The 26,588-nt window shown below is 36.1% G+C and overlaps 1 protein-coding gene across 1 annotated transcript; it reads right to left on the bottom strand.

The window, feature by feature from the left end:
• Window positions 1–2,763: 2,763 nt before the first annotated feature.
• LOC126973519 (ferrochelatase, mitochondrial) lies at window positions 2,764–26,588 on the bottom strand. Its single transcript, XM_050820855.1, has 10 exons — window positions 26,525–26,588; window positions 26,028–26,152; window positions 25,535–25,700; window positions 20,147–20,264; window positions 15,459–15,560; window positions 13,160–13,322; window positions 10,447–10,602; window positions 6,748–6,864; window positions 5,334–5,461; window positions 2,764–3,933 (listed from the first exon to the last, which is right to left on the bottom strand). The coding sequence occupies exons 1-10, from the start codon at window positions 26,586–26,588 to the stop codon at window positions 3,834–3,836; spliced, it is 1,239 nt and encodes a 412-aa protein (XP_050676812.1). The 3' UTR covers window positions 2,764–3,833.

Below are 26,588 nucleotides of genomic sequence, written 5' to 3'. Positions count from 1 at the left end.
ACAGAAATGTTGAAAAAGGTTTAGGTTTTAATTAAAAAAAAAATTAATAAATGTACGAATAATTATAATTTATTCGTCCAGTACCTGTACAAATAGTCACTTCGTTAAATTAAATAGATATCCATTCCTAGTTTACTGGCATAAACATTGGCAAAAGTTTGAAATAGTAGATAATTATAATATGGCGACGAATGATAAAGGATTTCGGCTATCTCCGCTTTTTACAAGATTATAGCCGTCAATAATTATTGTCCATCACTGCACGTTTCATACAATCGCTTTTTTTTAATTTCTCTAGGCTGACTCCAAAGATAATTTAACCATTACGTTCAAACTTCACGTTACGAAGTCAGAACTTCTGAAAACATTTCTCAATAACTTGTTTTACCCTTGTAACGTCCGGCTGGCCTCAGGTTTTAAACGAAAAAATACATCATACTGTGCTGTTGCCAAATTGATCATTTTGTCAAAAAGGAATAACAGTAATACTCTGACGGCCTTAAAAATAAATTTGGTATATAGTTAGTAAATAAATAAACCAAGAATATTCAAAATGTTTAAAAATAAACTGAAAATAGTATTTTACAACACGGCCACATTATCTCCGGACCTCGCTGGAACGTGAAGCCCCCTCCGGTTTCCCTTCCACCCCCTCACGCTCGTCCTGCTGCGTCAGTACAGTTTGCAGTTTCATTACCGTTAGGTACATGTCGTGATATTATCGTGTTATCACTGCTTTATTTTAGAAGTTTTGTCTTTTGTTATTAATAGTTTCTGTTGTTCTGTGTCGAACATTTCAAAAAATAATATCCTTTTTTACTTAACTCAGATTCTTACATTGATTTTTATCAATTTAATAATGCTGTAGGTGCCAATTATTTAGTAGTCATGTTAACGCGGGCATAGCTAAGTCTTTATTTGTCGTATCTCTTCGATGTTAGAACATTTTCCTATTTACCACTGCCGGTATTGGCATAATGAAGCAGTAATGTGTAAGCATTACCGTGTTCCGATCGGAAGGGCGCCGCAGCTAGTGAAATTACAGTGCAAATAAGACTTCATCTTATGTCTCAAGGTGACGAGCGCAATTGTAGTGCCGCTCAGAATTTTTGGGTTTCTCAAGAATCCTGAGCAGCACTGCATTGTAATGGGCAGAGCGTATCAATTACCTTCAGTTGAACGTCCTGCTCGTCTCGTCCCTTACTGTCATAAAAAAAATGTCGCTGTTAGCTATGTAGCCAGAGTCTGCGGTACTAAAACTAGTGGACAACATAGATCGCTTCAAATAGGCACAAAAATTTTGCTGTCAAACATATGGAACAGCCTGTCCAGTGGTATTTATACCGGTGACTGTGAGACTATCAAAGAGAAATTACTTTTATTAGGAAATATTAAATTTATAAGCTGCCCAACATAAAATTGAGCGACAATTTAATCAAATTTTAATAATCAACCAGAGAGAAAGCAAAAACCTAACCCAAGTGAAACATTTTTAACAAAGTAATTATTTTATAGCTGGAATGTATATATATATTGGACGCCATTTTAATTATTTGCTATTTGAAAACACTTCAAACAAATAACTGAGCAAACCAAACAATCTTATTTAAGTGATTATCCTTACTTTTGTGATTAATTACACAAATAAAATTAGAAAAATAAATTTATGTACGATGCGGGACTCGAACGAAATAATGTTCATCCACTGACCTAACTTCGACTGACCTCACTTTCATTATTCTTGATAATTATGTATTGTTGACTTCATCTACAGGATCTACTTTACAGTCGATAACCTACTTAACCACAATAATTGCATATTTGGAAATTGATTTAGTGCTCTCTCAAATCTAAACAATTTGTTATTTTTTTTTCTAGATTCCCCCACTTATAGGATTAATTACACAAATAAAATTTATAAACAAAATTTATGTAATCTCGCACTCGAACTCGCGACCTTTCTCGTTCCGTGCGACCGCTCTCCCACTGGGCCATCCATACGAGTGAAATATTTTTATCTATATTCAATTTCAATTTATTTATTCCAATATTATTAAATTACAAAGTAATGTAATTTTACAGAAGTCTTGCTAAAAGCTAATCAATTTTGTGCCAGAAAGTAGGTAATCCTGTTAGTACATACGAAGAGATTGACGAAACGGACGACGCGGCGCAGTTAATTTAATTCGAACAGCGACCAGTCTCGGCGGTGTACGGCGTGGCATTCAATAGTTTTGTCTTCCCAAGATTGCTTAGCGGCCGTATTAATCATGTGTATATGTGCGTGCGTCGATTCGGCCGCTCTAGTATTAAGTTATACAACTTCTATTACTTTATTTAAATTATTTATTGATACGGCTTTACTCACGTTTTGACTGGACACCAATAGTGATACAGTGTCAGTGATAACGTGCTCGTCATCACCGGCGCACTCCGCGCCCCCCTCCCTGTCCAGCCGCGCACTACGAGCCCAAGTCCGCAGTAAGAGGTGGGACGTTATCGCGAACCCATCACACTCACCCTGATTAAGAACTTCCGAATGGTCCGAAACTAGTCGGTGCCGACACCGACAAAAACGTGAGTAAAGCCGTATTAATAAATAATTTATTAATGATTTACGGAAGTTTTACTAATTTAACTTCTATTACTGTATGTCTAATAATGCTAATGCCGTCACTCGAATCTCCAACGAATCTCGAAGCTCCAACCACGTGGTCAATGTCAAATAAAAAAATATTTCAACACTAAAATAAAACACAAAAATACACCATTCTTATTTATTCAACCAATACACCATACATATAATTGAGACAATTATTACAGTAAAATCTAAAATCTTTACCTATTTTTAATTATTACAACATGTAAGTTATATACACTTGGCTAAGCGACAATGCAAAATAATTACTTACAAACAAATGCTTTAGATTTTCCTACCACCAACAACTTGCCCGTTTTTTTTCTTGATTTAAAATGGCACGGAATGCAGATCCACAGACCAAAAATATATAGATAAAAAATTAAGTGGTGTTGCCATTACGAAAAATTACAAATTTGTTTGTTAGTTCGTTTTTTTTGGACGAAAAAGGCAAAGGCCAGTACACCATACAGCCTAGTTTTCAATTACATAGGTATAACATTAGCAATCCCTTAAATACTGTGAGTGTGACTTGCTTTTATAGGATATAGATCATATTATCGTCTGCCCGCGCCGCTTTGGAAGTTGATCAAACACCAATTACCCGTATTTTAATCCTTTAAAAAGTATTTATTTTAAATAAATCGAATCAAGCACTGTATCGATACATTTAATGAAAGAGAGTATTGCAAATTATTGGTACGGCTTATACAGGGTGAGATTTGTTTTAATTCTAATTATTGACCATTTTTGTTTATTACATATTGTGATAAGCGTTTTAAAAAATATATTAAAAGTTAAAAAATGTATAAATGCAGTTTTTTTAATATATTTTTTTATGTGAATATGTGGTACAGTCTGCTCTTATTAAGGAGCACAATAAGTTATTTAAACACAATTAAAAAGATTGTAAACGTCATTACTTTTTTTTTTGTTGAAAATAAGGGACGAGACGAGCAGAAAGTCCAGTTGATAGTAATTGATACGCCCTACCAATAACAATTTTATGACTATAGAAAAAAACAATACATTTCGCATTATTAATCTACCCTTGAAGTTTTTCACTTCTAACGCGTGGTCGCACATACACCCTGCTATTCAAAGAAATAAATAATTACTTTGGCTATTAAAATATCACCCTGTATAGCAAATTAGACGTCTGCGTTGCACTAGAATTCATTTTTTTTTGTTATAGTTATGCAATTGTCTTATCTGCAGCCTTCTCTGTAATGCCGCAAAGCGTCTTGTAGAACTCCTTCGAGGACTGACATCTTGGGCTGACACAGTGCGGACATCTGTAACAATAATAATATTGACACATATTGACTCTTCAATCAAATCGAAATCACTTCATTCATCTAGGTCAAGGAGATGACACTTATGAAATTACTAGCTGACCCGGCAAACGTTGTTTTGCCATATAATTGTATAATTCACGCGATAGTTTTATAAGTAATAAAATATTGCCTATATTATAGCCTGTACATCATTTTGTTCTATTGTCAAAAGTTTTTGCAGCGCATGCAAAAATAGGTTTTCGATTTTACACCTTGTGTTACAAAATAGCAATTTTATTACGGATCCCTAATTTTGAAAAAAAAACATTGCCTATAGCCTTCCTCGATAAATGGACTACCCAACACTGAAAGAATCATTCAAATCGGACCAGTAGTACCAGAGATTAGCGCGTTCAAACAAACAAACAAACAAACAAACAAACACTGCAGCTTTATAATATTAGTATAGATGAAAACCAAAAGTTTTAAAATTTCTTTTTAAGAGCGAATAGTAGGGCCGCTCACAGTTTTTGGGTTTCTTAAGAATCCTTAGCGTTCGTTCCCAAACTCTTCCGAAACGGCTGGAGCGGTTTGTATGAAGTTTTTATGTGTTAATCGGGTAGGTCTGAGAATCGGCCAACATCTATTTTTCATACCCCTAAATGAAAAGGGTCACTCACCCCTAAATCACGGACTAGTATAAATAAGGACTCCGTGTCACCTTACATAACAGTGTAGCACCAAAACAAGCCGATTAACGTGTAAATACATAGCCCCACGCACTTAGGCGGCCATTATGAGAATTGTTATCGTATGTGACTGATCAGTTTGCGTCTCAACAAAATATTTTAAAAATGCCGTCGTGCGTTGTGAAAAAGTGTAAAAACGATACTTTATAAGTATTTGTGGCAATATATGATTATTTAAGGGAGAAAAAATTGTGTAACTAGTATCCCCCGTAACCGCACACACACTAGCATAACGGTGCTTCACTTGCTAATATCACGGTGCGGAGTCCTGCTTTTTTTACTCGTCCGTGCCCTAAATATATTTTTTTAATTTTTTGACAATTATTTTATTTTATTATGTTTCATCATTAAAAAATACACACAACTTCAAATTATCACTTTTCTGCGATCAACCCCTGTTTTTGTATCGCGATTTTTATATTATTATCTTCCATCCACCGATCCGCAATAGGGTTGCAAGATGGCAATCGAATATAATGATTATTGTTGTACGATAAATTGTATATACGATATATTTGGTAGGTCTGACAATCGGTCGTCATCTATTTTTTATACCCCAGAAATTTTGATTATCGAATTTTTTTTATTACTTTATAATATGGCAATACAGCGTCTGCTGTGTCAGCTAATTATTATTATATGAGTATAAAACGTCATTGGTTTACAAACCTGGAGAGGAACTGCCTTGATACAGCTGGTCCAACACTCAGGTGCCTCTGCACCACATCGGCCAGGGCTGCTATGAAGGTCGGGTGGTCATTCGGGGCTGCGGCCCTTTCAATTTGAGTCACGCCCGCCTGTGGCAAAAAAAGTCAATACTGTAATAGTTATTTATACAACTGTTGTCTAGTAATGGGTATTAAATAATAGTATCACATGAGTTAAATTATTAAAACATTCGCGTGTCATTATTAAATTATTTATTAATACGGCTTTACTCACGTTTTTGTCGGTTTTGGGTACCGACTGGTTTCGGACCATTCGGAGGTGCTTCATCAGGCTGAGTGTAAGACCCATAGTGCCGATGATCACGCAGTGGACATTGTGAGTAAAATCTGTGCACCAGTGGACACCAATAGTGATACAGTGTCAGTGATACCCTGCTCGTCATCACCATCAATGGCGCACCCCGCCCTGTCCAGCCGCGCACTACGAGCCCAAGTCCGCAGTAAGAGGTGGGACGTTATCGCGAACCCTCCACACTCACCCTGATGAGGAACTTCCGAATGGTCCGAAACTTGTCTGTCTCGACACCGACAGAAACGTAAGTAAAGCCGTATTAATAAATAATTTATCACATGAGTGTTTTAATAACTAATGACCAACAGTTGAATACAAGATTTTATCTACCATAATATGAATACTCTATAAAAAAAATCTGAAACAGTTAGCTTATTACCAACATTAAAACACCCAATGTCGTAATAACCATTACATCATCCAAACGAGTGTTGTAATGTTGTACTGAATTTCATAACAACACTCCTTTTATCGATCCCTTCACGTGCAAAGACTTTCAACAGACAGCCACATTCTTATTGCTTGAGGCGTTCTCTATATAAATTTCAAAATAAGAACATTTTCGTTTACGCGCGTTCCACACTACCAGAACGTCGCGCGGCGTAAAAAAAAAGTAGGTTATTCGAATCCCCGCCATTTTTCACCGATATTTTTATTGTGTTATTTACATAAAATGAGCGATTCAAATTTTGACAGCACATCGCTAGATATTTTAAACGCTGCAAAAGAACATAATATTCAAGTGAATTTTAATAATTGCACTATACGAAATGTAAATTACTACTAAAATAAATAATTCTTTTATTAATACTTAGTTTAATTGTATATAATCAGTAATGGATGATATTAGGTTACTACTAGGACTGGCTGTTTTAATGTTAGCAGTAAGCTAACTGTTTCAGAATCTTTAAGAGGATTCATATTCTGGGTGTAGATAAAGTCTTGTATGCAACTGTTGATAATTAGGTATTAAAATACTCATGTGATACTATTATAAACCCACATTTGTGTTTTAATACCCCTTATTACACAACAGTTACATAAATAACTATATAACACTCACCTCTTTAGCGACCTCGTCACAATACTCGATGTCCAGTTCATGCAATGTCTCTATGTGCTCGTTGACAAACGCGATCGGGACCAGTATCATATGCTTGCAGCCTTTCTTCGCATAAGCCTAAAATTATTTCAACAATACCAATTAGAGCATAAATTAAAAATGGAATGGAAAAAGAAATATAGGGAGACAAACGATACGAACTGGTTGGGCGACTGTTCTTTTTTTTGTATATGTAATCTTTGAAATAAAGGAAAAAAAACGATACGATGGGAAGGTGCCTGGGCGACTGTTCTTTGTTTCCATCGCGTGATCCTACTAGACTTCAAGTACCCCACATTAGAACAACCGACTTCAAAACAATAGATATAATGTGCACTAAAAAGTATAAAAATAATTGCGTTATTTTATGCAATCTAATTAATTAATCTGATTCTAGTTACGATTATCGTTATTTTTGGAATCGGTGTCCTCCTCCTTCTTTGAAGTCGGTTCAAAAAACTGTCATGATATGTGTGTAAAAAAATTTAATAAATTACAAAAAGAAATAAGAGAGGAGACAGTGTTAAATAGATTAAAATTTAAATTATTAACACTATTAAAGAATAATTGTTTTTTTGTCAATAAAAGATTACATACGAAGTGGTAACTGGCACCAATACTATTTTTACTAATCTTAATATATATAAATTACGTGACAAGTTGTTTGTCCGCGATGGACTCCTAAACTAATGAACGGATTTAATGGGGTTTCATGGAGTGCAGTTTAGTCCAACTTGAGAGATAGGATAGTTTTTATTTCGATTTGGGATCCATAATTATTTTTATTTTCAATATTTGTTTTGCATGGACATATTTTCTATGAGAGAATTTAGTGACGTACGGTTTGACAGTTCCGCTGTGAAACAATTTCATTATAACAAGAGGGAGCGTATTGTACGAAATAATTCTTGATGTTATGAAATATTGTTGACAAATTCAGTCAGTATTTTATTTTTTATGTACAGAACAACGTCTGTCGAGTCAGCTAGTAATATTATATTTTTTTGTGATTATTTTTACTACATTATCTCTTAGCATTTCATTTATTTTTGTAATTGTGTATTGTAAGGTCATTTAGTAGGCTTTACGTTGGTCAAATTAAATGTAGCAGTTAATTATTGATTGTATTAGGTTTATAATATTGTGAAGTGAAACCACAAAAATATTTGCATGTCTGTCAAGACGAAACATGTGCCCCCTCTTGAATTTGTAACAACTTTACTTGTGAATGTTTCAGGCTAATAAAGAACTTTGACTTTGAAGATGATTTCAATAAGATCGCTGGACCAAAATGGAGAAGAACTATGTCGGCGGACAAGCGAGCAATGGTTTACATAAGATATAGTTTATATTACTTATTTAGTATATATTATAATTTATACAGTAAAATAAACGACTAACATAATTTGAACACTAGAAATAACTACAAGCTTATAGTGCCCCCTACTAGGCTCTGTAAAATAAACAATTCTTTTGCATGCGATAGCATTAAATTCTACAATAAATTACCAGAAAGTGTATCTGAATTATCAATAAATAAATTTAAATCTTTTATTAAACGCAGACTTATGTCGAAGGCTTATTACAGTATTGAAGATTACGTAAACGATATTACAATATGGAATTAAACAGTATTATAGTTGGTTTTTATGGATTATATGGTTCAGCCTTGTTTTGTTTCACTGGTTTGCATTGTTTTGAAAATATGTTTAATCTTTTATGTAATTAATATATATGTATCTGAATTGTATTTTGTGTGATTGACGTTGACGAGCAGTCTTTTGATTTTATGTCAATAGAATATTTTGACTTTGACTTTAGGTGAAATATAATTATAATCATTTAGTATATTAAGTTGTAGCATAAGTTAAAAATGTACCATTTCAGTTTGCTTGCAATAAATGCTTCATTCATTCATTCATTCAATAGTAATCAAATAACTTAAACTGATGCTTTTGAATCGTCACTATAAATATTTCATTTAAATTACTGAAACAACCATATGTTCAAAAAAGTTGAGCTCGTGAGAAGAACATACATGAAACTCAACAGCCACTCTTTCCAATCAATAGAGTGTTATACAATGCCTGTAATATACGTAACAAAAGGCATAAAAGGCATTTATTTTCTCAAAATTGATTCCCTTAGAATTCTTTTTGATGTCATTTCTAATATACTAGATACTACCACCGCTACGGAAACAAATGGCGCTCTGAGAGAGAAGAAGCGGCGCAAGAAACTCTCCCAGCATTCTTTTTTTTTGCGCTCTTTCCAATAAAAATATACAATATTGTACTTTCATTGCAATTGCTATAAAATAATCATAATCTAGTCCCAGGCTGTCCGATCACTTAGATATTTAGCTGTGGAGTAATAGGATTTACGACAGAGGCATTTTTTTATAAAACATTTAAATTTATATATAGATAATGCCTGAACAGTGGCTGGGACTTTATTATAAAAGTGTATACATTTACCCTTAAAGCTATTATGTATCATATGAAGCCTACTAGAATTAGTTGCAAGCAATCCCTTATTTCTAGTGCTGTTAGTGTGTGTTACAAATTAGTTTGTAAGGTGCTGCATCCAATATATGAGTCGTGTTCAAAATTAAAAGCGTTTAACATATCAAATAATAAAGTATACCAATTTAAATATATTTAATCAAAATAGGATATGATTTCATTTATTGAAAGTCAATAAGTACCGCCGATTTAAACTAGTATGCCTCAGGCCTGAGAATAATGGTAGCAAGAAACCAAAACATTAAAATATGGTTACTATGTAATATCGTTCAAAAAAACTTATTATAATATAGCCTGAGGGCGGTCACTCCATTCCCAATCGATATTTACATTAAAAAAGTAATTTATGTTATAGTAACCTTTTCCATGCAAAAAAAAATCTGAGATCTTGTTGTAAAATCATATACATTGCCCAACAAAAGACTTACTAACTCAATTTAACCGGGTAGTAGGCATTATAAGTTTATGTCTGTTCCTGGTGTTAACATTATTTACATTATGTGCCTTCTTTATGACAATAAAAAACGAGGCGAAGAGGACGTTCAGCTGATGGTAATTGATACGCCCTGCCCTTAACAATGCAGTGCCGCTGAGGATTCCTGAAAAACCCAAAATTTCAGAGCGGCATTACAATTGCGCTCGTCACCTTGAGACATAAGATTTTAAGTCTCATTTGCCCAGTAACTTCACTAGCTACGGCGCCCTTCAGACCGAAACACAGTAATGTTTACACATTACTATTTCACGGCAGAAGTAAGCGCCGTTGTGGTACCCATAATCTAGCCGGCATCCTGTGCAAAGGAGCCTCCCACTGGTACCTATGTACATACAAAATCAAGAATATATTGAGATGCAACAGTTAAGATGTTAATTTATTTATATACGGTATAGCCGAGTGGTTAGCAATCCTACCTACTAAGCTAGAGGTCCCGGGTTCGAATCCCGGTAGGTGCAAGCATTTATATGATGAATATGGATGTTTGTTTCCGAGACATGGATGTTTAAATGTATTTATGTATGTTTAAGTAAGTATATTGTATTAAATATATCATTATCTTGTAACCCATAACACAGACTATATATGCTTAACTTGAGGCAAGATAAAAAGTGTGTCAATATTATATTATCATATTACCTTGATAGCGTCATCTGTGTATGGCTGAAGCCAAGGCAGTGGTCCCACTTTGCTCTGCCAGACCAGTCTGTGGGGATTGGGCACCTGCAGCTTGCTCATGGTGGCAGACACCGAAGCGGCAACCTCGTGAGGGTATGTGTCACCTCTGGACACCGCCTGTAACAAAATAAAATAATGTTACAAACAATAGCCGCTAGATGTTAAAAAAAAAAAAGAGCGCGTACACCTTTCTTAAAGGCCGACAACGCTCTTGTGATTCCTCTGGTGTTGCAAGAGAATGTGGGCGGCGGTGATCACTTAACACCAGGTGACCCGTACGCTCGTTTGTCCTCCTATTCCATAAAAAAGAAATAAAAAAATAAAAGATGTCGTTATTTCAAGGGCGACAAATGCTGTTTCCTTCAGAAATGGCGACTGAGTGAGCTCTGTGTCCAGTTCCGCACAATAAGTCATGTGTGAAGTCGTCTACAGGGACAAGTGGACAGGGTGAAGTGACGTCTAACAGCCGTTCCCAATATTCGGTCTATCTCTTACTTGAGATAAAAATCACTTTACATTTATAAATAGATTTAATTAATTGTCGACACGACACGCCACAAATTAGGATATCATCCCCCACCATCTGGTTTTGTGGCGGTCCTCCACAGTGCGGTTTTCAAATAGCCTTCTACCACGTACTCCTCTGGTGTTGCAAGAGAATGTGGGCGGCGGTGATCACTTAACACCAGGTGACCCGTACGATCGTTTGTCCTCCTTTTCCTAAAAAAAAAGAATATGTACAACAAGTATTCTCTAACGGCCATTCCCAATATTCAGTCTGTCTCTTACTTGAGATAAGAATCGTAACTATCGTTGAATTTTCTGTCCCAATAAACTTATCGACGGTAACTCACCTTATCCGTACACGCTGTCTGTCAATGGGACGACGTATAGCTTACCAGCGATAGAAGTTTGTATGGAAATTGCAATTCACGCGTCCCAATATAAGGCGATAAGAATGACGACTTATCGGGTATATTGCGACAGCTTCAGATTAATGACAGCTAATTACTGACAGTAGTAATTTATCTCTATCTGTAGATAGTATATTGGGAACGGCCGTAAATAAGGCGACGTCTCCCTAGCGTCGACACACTTCGACTGCAACCGTTGACTAGTTAGGACTATTAGTCATTGTGTTGTTTGAAATTTATTCTCAGAAGCTTAATCAAAATGAGCTATTTCATTTAAAAGTTAATTATTTCGATGTTAGCTTGTTTGCGAATTTTTAGTAGGTGGTATTAAAATTTGTCACATCTTATAAAAAAAAACCCATTTCCTAGAATAGATTCTCCAACACCTTCTACAGTAGCCCGTGAGTTGAATGCAGTCGGGCGCCATTTTAATACTCCTAACAAATCATTATTTATTAGTTACATCTGGTCAACACTTCTATACGGAAGATGTGACGCTTGGACTATTAAAGAAGACCTCAGGAAACGTATAGAAGCTTTTGAAATGTGGGCATATATATTGGCCATTAGTTGGACTCACAAGATCACGAATGTGGAAGTTAACCATCGAGACGAGGAAAGTCGAATATTTGTGTCACTTGCTTAGGCGCGAGAGATACGAACTCATGATGGGAAAAGTTGCCGGAAAAATAGGCGTAGGTCGCAGAAAAAAGTCTTGGCTTTTTACGTACTCGTCAACAATTGCGAGAGTATAGTTCCCAACTGTTACGGAAGTAGGTGCGGCATGGGCATTAGACATTATCTTCGTCTTGTCCGTGTTCATTTTGTGACCTACTCCTTGGGAAGCTGTATTGAGGCTATTAAGCATTATATGGCTTAAGTCTTCCATGGTTTCTGCCATTATTACCATATCGTCTGCAAATCGAAGGTGAGTGATGTATTCGCCGTTGATGTGGATACCCAGTCCGTTCCAGTCCAAAAGCTTAAAGACATCTATCTTCCAACGCAGCGGTGAACAGCTTGGGCGATTTGACATCGCCTTGTCTGACTCCCAGATCACTTCGAGATCTGATCCTGGAGACGGACCGACATGGTGGCGTTTCGATACAAACACTTCACCGCTTCGATATATCGGTAATCACACATTGATTATATCTATATGATCTGGCGAGACTGAAGCACCCAAGTCTTGATCGAATCAAAGGCTTTCTCATAGTCCACGAACGCCCAGCTTATTTGCTGGTTATACTCCTGCGTCTTCTGTATAACCTGCCGCAGCGTATGTATGTGGCTTGTTCGGAAGGCTGGAAGTCGTCGAAACTGCGCACGAGACGATTCGTGCTAACACTAGAAAACAGCTTATATACATGGCTCAGAAGTGATATGGGCCTATAGTTCTTCAAATGCGTTTTATCGCCCTTTTTGAAGAATAGCGCCACTATACTTCTGTGCCATGCTTGCGGCGTTTTGCCCTCGAGGATGACGGAATTGAATAGCTTCTGGAGGGTCTCCAGCACAGGAGTACCACCAGCCCTCAGAAGCTCAGCTGTAACTCCATCATCACCCGGCGCCTTGTTCTTTTTAAGCTGTTTTAGGGCGATATTTATGTGTGTCTGTCTCTGACGTCTGGGATATCTTCGGTATAGTGTCGGGTTAGTTTGGCTCTTGGTTCTTCAGCCTTGTTTGTTATAACTGCACGAGCACCTATTACAAACATAACATTTATCCTCCTAAAATATATTACTTTGTTCCAGACTGACCTTGAGCGGTAGACTGTGTGCGGTGAACATGATGAGCACCTGGTCTCTCACGCTCTCGTCGAATAACGACAGCTTCTCCCGGACCCGCTCTGCGAATACCTCGGCCAGCAGCTCGTTGGAACCCCACCGTTCAATCAGACTGAACTTTATGTTTGGCAGTTCTCTGAAAAAATCAAATTATCTATTCATGTAGATCAAGGATATGACACTTATGTCAAACGCTTTCTTTTCTTTGAAATTATATTTACGAGGGCGGCACTAAAAATGTCGGGAATCAAGGAAGTGACACAACATTACTATTTAAAAAGGTATTTATTACTTTTCGAAGTATTCTCCGCGAAATTTGACACATTTTTCCATACGATGCAACCAATCATTGAAGCAACCATTCCATTCGGAAGTTGGGGTCTCCAAAACGGCCGTTTTGTAGGCGTCCACAGCTTCTTCAGGTGATGAAAATCTCTGACCACCGGTCAACACACTGTTTTTGTGTTAAACCACTTCGAAAGTCATAATAAATCATCGCTCTAGAATTTTCTCGAGTCAATTCCATTTTCTCAACGACTAAACAAGTTTAACAAGACCGATAATCTTTTTTTAAATAAATAAATGGTATTCGATTTTTAAAAACAAGGAGTTTTCAATAAAAAAGATTTTAATATGACAGGAACAGTGGAAATATTCCATTCCCGATACTTTTAGTGCAGCCTATGTATGTAGATTTAATAGTAATAATAAATATTATGTATTTCAGGCCAAAGCACATGAAATGTTAGTAAAATCTTATTCTAGGCTTAGTAACACATTAAATACATTTATTTGAACACCTAATTCAAACAGCCAATGTCTATTTATTACATTTTCAAAACTAAGCATAAAATCATTTACATAGCGTTAAACAGTAAAACTACTCAAAGAACAAATTCCCTACTCAATACTAAATGGCGTTAGAGAAACTACTGTGGAACCATATAGAAGTATTGTCTCAAAAACCACATGCGCGAACTTTAGAGAATCGGCCAGACGTTCGCGCGAGTCGGGTACGTTCCAGAAATGAACTTTCTGGAACGGTCTGGGACTCGTCTCGGCTCATATAAATAGCCACAATAGACGCGAGTCAGGGCAGTTCAGTTTGAGCTACCTTCGAGGCGACTTCGAAGTGAAAACTAGTGAACAAGAGTGTTAACAGTGAAACCTATGACTTGGCTACGACCTAGGACATCGTTAGTACTTAGTGTTTGGACCTAGTGATTTTCGTTGGACCCAGTGCTAGTAAATAAAGTCTTCAAAAGAATCAGCAGGTCTTTCTTTCCACATCCTTCGAACCCTAACACGTAACAACTGGTTCCAGTGCAAACATTAACGAAGCCCTACAATAACTCGGTAGGTCCATAAACATTAATGAAAAGAAGTGGAAAGAAAGTCATTGTCACTCTTTTAAATCAACATTTACGGCTTCATAGTTTTACAAATCATTACAATTACAACATATATAGTGACGCAACAAAAATATCCAATCCACTCTAAAAGATTCTGAAACATCTGTAACCATTACATCATCCAAACGAGTGATGTAATGTTGTACTGAATTTCATTACAACACTCGTTTGGATGATGTAATGGTTATTAGGACATTGGGTGTTTTAATGTTGTCAATAAGCTAACTGTTTTAGAATCTTTAATAGAGGATTTAATGCATGGGTGTTGATAAATAAATAAAAAATATACAATATTGTACGGTTATCGTTAAATTTATGCTATAAAATAATCATAATCTAGTCCCAGGCTGTCCGATCAGTTAAATATTCAGTTGTGGAGTATTTTTAAATAAAAAAATTAAATTTGTTCATAGACAATGCCTGAACATTCATAGATAGTGGCTGGGACTTTATTATAAATGTGCATACATTTACATGTAAATCTATTATGTATCTTATGAATTTTGGTGGGAAGATTCTGGTGCATCTGGAATCTGAATAATTCAAATTATTAAAACTTTCGTGAGTCATTATTAAATTATCTATTAAAACGGCTTTACTCACGTTTTTGTCGGTGTCGGTACGGACTAGTTTCGGCCCATTCGGAGGTCTTTCATCAGGGTGAGTGTGGTCGGTTCGCGATAACGTCCCACCTCTTACTGCGGACTTGAGCTCGTAGTGCGTGGCTGGACAGGGCGGGGAGTGCGGGGTAGTCTAACTAGTCGGTACCGACACCGACAAAAACGTGAGTTAAGCCGTTTTATAGAAAATTCAAATTAGTTAAGATATTTGTGTAAAAGTGGAAAGTAGTAGTAGTATACCTGTCCTTGTAGAAGTCTGCAATCGAGTTGAGGCTTGAACCAGTTGTGGCGCAGCTGTATTGCGGGTATTGTGAGAAAATAATCGCTCGCTCAACGCCGTCGCTGAAACATAATTTTATTTAATACTACTAATTAATTACCAGTGGGAGGCTCCTTTGCACAGGATGCCGGCTAGATTATGGGTACCATAACAGCGCTTATTTCTGCCGTGAAGCAGTAATGTGTAAGCATTACTGTGTTTCGGTCTGAAGGGCGCCGTAGCTAGTGAAATTACTGGGCAAATGAGACTTAACATCTTTTGCCTCAAGGTGACGAGTGCAATTCTAGCGCCGCTCAGAATTTTTGGGGTTTTTCAAGAATCCTGAGCGGCACTGCATTTTAATGGGCAGGGCGTTTCAATTACCATCAACTGAATATCCTGCTCGTCTTGTCTATTATTTTCATATATAAAAAAAGCTAAATACAACAGTCAAATACTTTTAAAGTTATAAAAAAAATCTTACTAAGGGAAATATTATCAGGATATTTTCTAACACCGACAAGCCATTTCGAAAACTGACGATGCTTATTATTAGAAAATTTATTGAGTCTCGTGCCAGATTTTGGCGAGACAACACGTCCTGAGGATGCCTCGTGTAGAGGCGAAACACGAGTCGAATTGTTTTAAAAACAAATATTGGCGGAATTAACACTAAAGAAAACTTAAATCATTTGTATATTACTTGGAGATGGTGGCTATTTAGCTAGTCCTAGTGAATCGTAGTAACACCGCGTCCAGAATTGAACTATTGTGTTCGCCACTCATACTTATAGCTCGTCGCCAAGCCCTGCAGCCTTTACGAACCGCAGTAACTTCTTGACGCGAGTATTACAAACAGTATCTGGGAGCAGGGTATAATCGCCAAGGATGGTGTTAAGCTTATGCATTAGTGGACCGCAATTGTAGAGGATATGAAGAGGCGTTTCATCGGCCTCAAGGCAAAATCTGCAAGATCTTTCGTTTTTTATTCCGACCACACTGAGGTGCTTGTTTAGGCGACAGTGCCCAGTTAGCATCCTGGTGAGTATGCATAGGATTTTCCTGCTCAATGATAGGCCGTCATTCGAGTTTCTGTTATTGATTGCTTTTATCATGGTTTAAACCTGCTGACTGGTCAATTTTTGTTTATTTAAGAAAGGACAAACGGGCAAGAGGTTCACTGGATGGGAGTGGTGTGGCAACCGCCCATGGACATCCATGACAACAGGTGTCAGGAAGGTGGGAGTATACTCTTTCCTTGAATGTCCCTAAGTTTGGGAAAACAGCAGCCGGTAATTGATTCCACTAAGTGGCTGTGCGTAGAACTAGACCGTTTGGTTTTATTATACATCTTAGGTCGACAGCGACCTAACCTTAATAAATACATAGTTTGGTCTCTGCCATCGAGGCCTATTTCTACCGTGAAGCCGTGTTTAGTGTAACTAGTGAAATTACCGGGCAAATGAGATTTAATTACATCTTATGTCTCAAGGTGATGAGAGCACTTGTAGTACCGCTCAGAATTTTTGGGTTTTTCAATAATCCTAAGCGGCACTGCATTGTAACGGGCAGGGCGTATCAATTACCATCAGCTGAACGTCCTCTTCGCCTCGTCTTTTATTGTCATAAAAAAGGCACATTAGTGAATTTGTTAGAAACTGTCATAACCAACGACGACGACGTCGAACGTGAACGACCTGCTCATCTCGTCCCTTAGTTTCATTAAAAAAATCTACTTGTAATCCTATGCTGTTAAACGCATCTCGTAGACCCATTGTGGTGATGATTACGTAGTGGATATTGTGGGTAAATTTTGTGCACCCGTGAACACCAATAGTGACACAATAGTTTCAATAATGCACCCCACGTTTCTCGCCCTGGCAAACCGCGCACTGTAAGCGAAAATCCTCTTTATGAGACTGAACATTATCGCTAACCCAGTACACTCACCCTGATGAAGAACCACCGAATGGTCCGAAACTAATCGGTACCCACTCCGATAAACCGCGAGTAATTCCATTTTAGACTATAACATTAACAAACTTGTTATAAATTGATACCCGAGAATAAACCATGAATATGCAAAATGTTTACCAATAGACATTTTGGCTATGATTGGTTTTCGTACGTACAATGTTTCCCGCGTTTATTCGCAAGTCTGCTTGACACTCGGAAAACTTTAGAATTATTTATTAACTAGCTGACCCGGCAAACGTTGTTTTGCCATATAAATTGTATTAATCTTTTCCTTGCTAGTTGATAAGAGATGGCGTTAGTTGTATTCATTAGTAACAATCACACTTCTTTTATATTTTGTATAATTCACACTATAGTTTTATAAATTATAGCCTATTTGTTATTCTGGTATGTAAGCTATATTATTGTAAAGTTTCATAAAAATCTCTTCAGTAGATTTTGCGTTAAAGAAGTTCAAACATACATCCAGACATACAAACTTTCACATTTATAATATTAGTAGGATTTGTTTAGGAAACAAACAGATACATCACTAAAGTAAAGAATGAAGTTATATAAACTATAAAATCAAATTCAAATATTTTTATACAAAACAGGATGTGACATCACTTATTGAAGAAGTCAAAACTACCAACCCTTACAAAAAGATTGCCTCAGACCTGAGAAGAATGGGCGCATCAAACTCAGCGGGCTTTTTTTTATTCATTAAAAAAATATGTTTACAAAGTAATATTGTACAATTAAACTTATTATTTAATTTAATAGCCTGAGGGCGGTCCCTTCATTCCCAATCTGTAGCATCATTAAGAGAGTCATTATGTTATATATTATATATTAAACTTTACCACACAAACGTTTTTAACAATTCTTTTGAATATCGTAATACTTTTGTTTTGAATATTTTCTGGGACCTTGTTGTAAAAGCATATACATACAAAAGACTTACTAACGTCCGTTTTCAATAACGTATCTCTAGTTACGGATACATTGCTGTCACCGTTTAGTGAGAAGATCTTATCTATCCATAGTTATGTCCAATATAGTTATAGTCCAATGATTTATGTCGATAGGTAATTGAAATGTTAGTATGAGTAGAAGACTAGATTTTTCTTACCACTAGTATATTAAATTAAGGATAGATAGGTTATTGAAAACGGCCGTTAATCGACTTAGCCGAGTAGTAGGCATTGTAAGTTTATGTCTGTTCCTGGTGTCAACATTATGGTTATGACAGTTTCTAGCAAATTCACTTACGTGCCTATATACATACATTACATTATCAAGAATATATTGAGAAGCAACAGTCAAAATTAGTTAGTTAATTTCTTTAAATTTTGCTTTCAAGGATTCTTTAGGACCTAGGTTATAAAACAATTACAAAATTGGATATATCCTAGAATAGTTTCAACACAATTATCATTGTTTTGACAGTGTTGTCAGCGATATGTTAAACTTTTTGTGTATTCTTGTTTTATATATAGTAATTGTTTTACATAGATTGCATTTTTTTATTAGGCTCTTATAACGATATCGCTACAAAAAATGGCAATATAGATATTTTTCATATGACTAAGGGCCGATGTTTCAATCCTCAGTTATACAACTAGATAAGAGAAAGTCGACGGATAGCGCAATTTCGAATTTTTCAACAGGCAGATAGAAGTTATCGAATGAATTAAGACTATATCGGGTGATTATATTTATCGGCCCCTTTGGGAGCCGGTTAAGAGCTATCGGTGGGATAATTAGGACGTGTTTTTAAGTTTTTTAGGCTATATTTGTAGATAGCTAATAAGTATATTATCTATTCTTAATTCTATGTTCTCTTAAGTATCATCTTTTGACAACTACACACGTAGTTTTTGTTATAAGTATCTAATATAGTAGAAATTATAATATTATAATGGATATTTTTGAGACAATTGACGACTTCGCGATTGAAGAAGAAATCTATTTCCTCAAGAAGTAAGTGCCACGAAACCAAATCGAAATTGAAATAAAGTGAACAAATAAACGACTGAATTAGAGGTTTGTTGTTATTAATCGTTGTGATAAATGTCTAATGTCAAACAAGCATCCTTTCTCTGTCTTATGCGTTAAATAATATATACGTCCATCTCGCTTCCACGTATGAAGTGTGAAGTTGCTTCGACAATACCACAGACAACTATTCTTTGGATAAAAAGCGATTGAAAAATTCAAAACTTTTAATCGTAAGATAAACAGTAAGTTAATTTTATTCTCTCGATAGTTATCTGGTGATTTATCTGAGGATTGAAAAATCGGCCCTTATATTAATAAATATAAACCGACTGCATTAAAATATTAAAACCTTAGTTATGTAATTTAAATATAAGAAGTAAATTATTTTATTGTTGTAAAGTTATATATAAATTTTATAAATTTCTTTTTTAAAGTAGAAATGTATTTAAGTCATTTAATATCATAATTGTTTTTTAACTTTTCATTTCTTTAATTTTATTATGTTTAATTGTTCAACTTTGTTATTCTTTCCGCACTTTTGTAAATGTTGTTTACACAAAAAAAAACATGTCATATTGTACTATCCCTTGTGTACTTGCTAAGATTTTAATTGTATTTTAGTGTTGTTGGTGTAACTATCTAAATAAATAAATTTAGAAATTATTGATAACCTCCAGTTAAAACTGTATAAATCTTATTATGAGCTCACCTCTCCAACTGTCTAAGTGCTTCATCAGTAAATGGTGGGACGTATCTGAAGGCGATGTAATGCTTGTGAGGCGCCGACTGTGGCAGCATCTTATCTAGAGTCTGGGTCAGTAGCTTGCCTGGAAGAAATATCAAATAAAATCAAAATCATTTCATTCATGTAGGTCACGGAAATGACACTTATGAATGTCAAAAAATATTTTTTCGTATTGAATCTACCGCTACTTCGTAAAGGGTTGAGCTAATGAGAAGACGTAGCAAGAAACTCATTGCCACTCTATTAAGTAACGATTTACATTTTCATCGTTTTACAGATCATTTCAATCACAATATAATATGCAAAGTGATGCAGCAAACACACTCAAACGTCAAATAGTCAATGACTTACACGAGTAAGTCAAAAAAGTAAATGTAAATTAATACAAAAGTTATTGAGTACAGTAGCTGCATCATCCACATACACCATAAATAAATAAAGGTATTCTGTGAGCATTTTATAAGGGATTACATATAATGTATATATATCTATACTAGCTGACCCAGCAAACGTTGTATTGCCGATATTAAAATAGCGATACAAAAGTAACTGTTGATCGTAGATGGGTGAAAATTTAAAGTTGTGTGTATTTTTTAATGCTGACTCGTAATCAAACAAATTTAAAATTTGTGTGGACCACCCTTAACATTTAGGGGGATGAAAAATAGATATTGTCTGATTCTCAGACCTACCCAATATGCACTCAAAATTTCATGAGAAGCCGTTTCGCAGGAGTTCAATGTTTAACACCATCGCACGAGAATTTTATATATTAGAATATATATCGTTCACAGGCATGACGCATGAGCCAGCCATCGCCTCCCTTAACCATATTTTAGGGAAGGGAACGACCCGTCCCATGTCGCCGCCACAAGCAAGTGACATTTAAGCGAGCATGACGAATGCTTTAATGCAAGTTATAATTTCTTGGCAAGACATGCCAAAGATGGACTTTGAAAGCCACAAGAGTGAGGTCCCTCAGGCAGGCCTGTCTCACTCCCCGTGTAGGTATCGAAATCGTAAGTACGTGCGGCGGCCTCTACAGAGTAGGCCAGTCAGTAAGGGACTCACGAGTAGTGACGCACGCACGAGCTTCGCTGTCGCCTACTTCACAGATCCGACTGATATTTTAAAAATGGAGAAACATAAAAAAAGGAAAGCATATTAAAGGTCATTGCGATCCAAATTTAATGTGTTTATTGTTATAATGAAATTACCATTCATGATAGCTATCTATTTATTTCATATACTAAGTAGGTTTGACTATGTCATGGTCTTCCAACGCATACAATACTATCTGCAACTAATGTAGGTTTGACAACGAAAGAATATTGATTTAAAATTACGATTACATACCAATTTATGTTGTAGATAAAATTGAGCTATTTTTTAAGATGACCTTATACTTGGTAGGTACTTTTACGTAAATCAACCATAATTAGGGCTTCCAATCCCGCGGCCCGAATTCAATATCGGTATACGCAGGATTACGAGTTCTCAATCCCGCGGGATCTCGGTATTTGCGGGATCCCGCATATTGATAATAAGCGCACTTAAGGCAAATAAAGCAACGATTTAATTAACTCTACATTAATTTCCGTACATATTACTATTATAATGAGATACAATCGATGTTGTTATCGTCATAATATGCACACGTTTCCACGCCACCTATGAGGTAGCGTACTTAGAGCGTTTTTTGACAACTTTTATAACTTTTTGAATCGTTATATCTCAGAAACGGTGGCTTGTAGGCAAAAAAGTATTGATACATTTTTATAGATAATTTTACGATCTACAAGTTTTACCCAAAAATTATGAGCAGCACTTCAATTGGGCACGTCACCTTGAGACATAAGATGTTGAGTCTCATTTGCCCAGTAATTTCACTAGCTACGGCGCCCTTCAGACCGAAGCACAGTAATTCTTACACATTATTGCTTCACGGCAGAAATAGGCACTGCATCCTGTGCAAAGGTGCCTTTCACTGGTAAAAAGGCTCGAGAAAGCAAAAATAGGGAGTCTTGGAAGAAGATGGAGGAGGCATATACCCGGATGAAATCAAGATTATAGTATAAGGAATAACATAAGTTTAAGGTATAAATTTTAAGAAACCAACATATTTATATATGTAATCTGTATTCTTGAATAAACATATTATTATGATATCGTTCCATGAATGAACTTGTGTATAAACTGTCGTTTGCGAAAGCAGAGGAATCACAGTTGCCAGCAACATCAAATATTATTATACAAAAAAGGATATAATCACTAATTATAGAAAGTCAAAAACTGCCACCTATTCGATTTATGCCTCAGACTTGAGAAGAACGGGCGCAAGAAAGTCAGCGGCCTTCTCTTGTTCACAATTGAAAATATAAATGAATATAATAAGAATAATACATATAATATTGACACACTTCAAAACAAATTCTTTTTTTTTTTTTATGGAATAGGAGGACAAACGAGCGTACGGGTCACCTGGTGTTAAGTGATCACCGCCGCTCACATTCTCTTGCAATACCAGAGGAATCACAAGAGCGTTGCCGGCCTTTAAGGAAGGTTTACGCGCTTTTTTTGAAGGTACCCATGTCGTATCGTCCCGGAAACACCGCACAAGGAAGCTCATTCCACAGCTTTGTAGTACGTGGAAGAAAGCTTCTTGAAAACCGCACTGTGGAGGACCGCCACACATCCAGATGGTGGGGATGATATCCTAACTTGTGGCGTGTCGTGCGATGGTGAAATTCGGCGGCAGGAATCAGGTTAAACAGCTCTTCGGAACACTCCCCGTGATAAATGCGGTAGAGTCCCCGACAATTCGAGCTGCTCTACGTTGCACGCGGTCAAATGGATCGAGCAGATACTGTGGTGCACCAGACCAGAGATGACAGCAATACTCCATGTGTGGCCGGACCTGCGCTTTGTAGAGCGCTAGAATGTGGGAATCCTAATAATGCAAACTAGGCATTGCCTGTACTATGGGACAAGACAACGATATATTTAATACAATATACATACATACTGCAACATACATAAATACATATAAACATCCATGACTGGGAAACAAACATCCATATTCATCATGTACATTATTGCACCTACCGGGCTTTGAACACGGGACCTGCAGCTCAGTAGGCGGCAGCAGGGTCACTAACCACTGAGCTGTATAGGTTATATAATTTCGTACACTAAAATTTATAATTTAAATTGCCTGGTATAAACCTGTGGTATCATTAGGAAGGATGAGGAAGGTGTAAGAGCATTTTTTGAAGGCACCCATGTCGTATCATCCTGGAAATACCGCACAAGGAAGCTCATTCCACAGCTTGGTAGTATGTCAAAGAAAGTTCAAGTAATCCCCAAAAAAAAACGATTCACTTTCCGCTAATAAATACTAACTGTTTTTGAATCGCTCACTTTGACACATAGCCTATCCAGTTTAGGTTGAAATAGTTGTTCATGGTACGAATGAATGAACGAACTAAAACAGTTTGCGATTCACTTCCCGACTTGATCTGACGTCAACCTAATTAAAATAGCTCTAATCACGTCGTGGTACGAAATAGCAAAGCAGTTCATTTTAGGACGTCAATTGAATCGCAATAAGAGGTTCATGGTAGGCCCGCAGGTGACAGCTCTAACCATAGATTAAATAAAAAAGACAATATATCATAGAGTAAATGATTAAGTCTGTTTTTAGCATACAGATATAAAAGTACTTATTTAAATTAATAGATTTAATGGAGTAGATGTATCAAAAGACTTCGCTGTAGATATTCGCACATTATTATATATACATTATACATTATTATTGGTACATTAAATATAACGCTGTAATTTTGTACTGAATTTCATTACAACACTCGTTTGGATGTTATAATGGTTAATAGGACATTGGGTGTTTTAATGTTGGCAATAAGCTTAATGTTTTAGTATCTTTAAAGCATGGGTGTAGGTAATAAGTAATATTAAGCTATGTAAGAGCGGAGTCTTCTAACACAGGCGCTGTAGTGCTTAAAAGGAGGCTACAATCATGAATATTGATTTATGTGCATACTTGATAAATAAAATAAATATTTTAAATTTGTTAACATTCTTGTATTAACAAGTTCTAAACCGTGTTAGTTCTATAATATAGAAAGATAGAATTGCAATTGTTTATTAGACAGTCTCTCAAAGAAAAATTTAAAGAAATAAATATTATGACTGTTTATTGTCAGTACATTTATGAAAATTTAATATATGTTCACAAAAATCGTCACCTTTTTGCTCTTAATAGTGATTTTCATTATTATAACACTAGAAATAAGGGATTGCTTGTAACTAATTCTAGTAGGCTTCATTAGATACATAATAGCTTTAAGGGTAAATGTATACACTTCTACAATAAAGTCAAAAAAGCAAAGACAATAAAGCGCCATTTGTTTCCGAAGCGGTAGTAGTATCTAGTAGTATAAGAAATGACATCGAAAAGAATTCTAAAGGAATCAATTTTGAGAACATAAATGCCTTTTATGCCTTTATTAACAAATGAAGATATACGAGTCGGACTCGCTCACCTTGGGTTCCGTACATTTTTTTTACAAAAACTGCTTATTTAAATTAATATATATAATGGTGTAGATGTATCAATAGACTTCGCTGTGGATATTCGCACATAGGTACATTAAATATTATTGATATTAAAAACGATAATAAGTTATGGCAAAAGTTCGAGGAGGAGATGGTCTGCAGTTGGGGCCTGGGGTTAGCGGGGCTAATCCTCTAGGAACTGGTGCGAACTGGTTTGCTTTGTGTCCTCTCGGCGTATGTAGAATGAAATTTTTTTTATTACTTTTTACACAAATTATCTTGCCCCAAAGTAAGCATATATAGCCTGTGTTACGGGTTGCAAGACAACGATATATATAATACAATATACTTACTTAAACATACATATAAACATCCATGACTCGGAAACAAACATCCATATTCATCATATAAATGCTTGCACCTACCGGGATTCGAACCTGGGTATAACAATTTTATGTTTATCAGAGTTATTCTATTCACACTTTTTAACATATTTATGCATATTTTGCCTAGTATACATAATATTTTAATGGCATTGTAAGTATATTTATTTATTTAAACAGATTCCGTAATGAGTTAATAATATTAGAGTTCGTAATGTTTCGTAATTAGATTAGCCAATCAGATACCATGCGTCTGTTGTCTATAGGCATCTCACTATTACTACAGGAAGCATCTCCACTATAGTTTGCCATAACAAAAAATATTAACAAAGATAATTAACAATTGCGGCGCAGCCAGAACCTTTGTGTGTAAAAATATATAATGTAGCATCACCTTGTAGATCTGTCCATTTGTATATTGGCGATCCACCACCAATTTCCTGGTACTTCTTCTTCACCTCGTCAGACCGGCGCCGCGCTATCCAGGGTCCCAGTCTGCTCTGCACCGGCAGTTGGATCATGTCTCGGTCTGTCATTATACGCAGAAGATACTCTGGCACCTGAAACGATGCAATGGTCATAATTACAGAATTTAAAAAAAAATAAAGAATCTATGGTTTTAAGTACACCACGACTGCTCTGCTTGACAGAGCAGTCCTGGTCACGTCACCCGACGAAGAAGAATAATCCTTCAAATATCTGGTTTTTTTTAGATGATGCAGTTTCGCCGAACTGATACAACTTGTAAAGCAGATGTCCATGGGTCAACAGTTCCCATCACTTTCCATCATATATTCTAATCAAAATCTATTTGAAATACCACTATTCATTGCAGATTAGCAGAAATCTTTAATAAAATCTTATTTGAGGGTACTTGTAAATTTCACCTGGTCTACAGTCTGTGGTCCGCCCATATTCAACATTACAATCGCTGTTTTTGGCTTTTCTACATCTTGCGATGCCCTTCGCACGGCGCTTAACATCTGTTCCGCCAACTTCCTATTCTGCCGGTCTGAAAGGAAAGAATAAGAATTAAAATGGCAGCCGTCACGGCAGAAAATAATAAAAATCGATCGACACTTTGCCACTACGCCTACGTATCTAATTGGAGCGCAGCGGAGACCAATCCTTAATCTAAGGGTATATATAACATTGAAAACACTAAGTAGCCAATGCCAAGCATGGCTTATTTATCAATCAAAATCAATTTAGTCACAATGGATTCGCTTTCCTTTTCTCTCTTGCTGTATCCCCGTTAAACATGTTGTTCCTCTCTCTCTCTCGCATTGTACGCATACTAATATGTTTATTGTTTAAAACATTATTCAAAAAAAGATGGCGGGGAATAATAGATCACCCCGGCGGCATGACGGCAAAGACGTACAGTTTACCGTGATAGACAACTGGTCGATTTTAGTGGTAGTCAAAAAGGTTTCTGTAGATGACAT

The sequence above is a fragment of the Leptidea sinapis genome, chromosome 2, assembly GCF_905404315.1.
Source record: "Leptidea sinapis chromosome 2, ilLepSina1.1, whole genome shotgun sequence".
Taxonomy (NCBI): Eukaryota; Metazoa; Arthropoda; class Insecta; order Lepidoptera; family Pieridae; genus Leptidea; species Leptidea sinapis.
This window is presented reverse-complemented; position numbering and strand designations above follow the sequence as displayed.

What these genes read in the sequence shown, in the direction of transcription:
- LOC126973519 (XM_050820855.1), bottom strand. Translation starts at nt 26,588, where the DNA reads ATGTCATCTACAGAAACCTTTTTGACTACCACTAAAATCGACCAGTTG. An exon ending in GACCACAGACTGTAGACCAG is followed by an intron (nt 25,701 to 26,027) that starts GTGAAATTTACA and finishes GCATCGTTTCAG; the next exon opens with GTGCCAGAGTATCTTCTGCG. An exon ending in GCAGACTTCTACAAGGACAG is followed by an intron (nt 13,323 to 15,458) that starts GTATACTACTAC and finishes TGATTTTTTCAG; the next exon opens with AGAACTGCCAAACATAAAGT.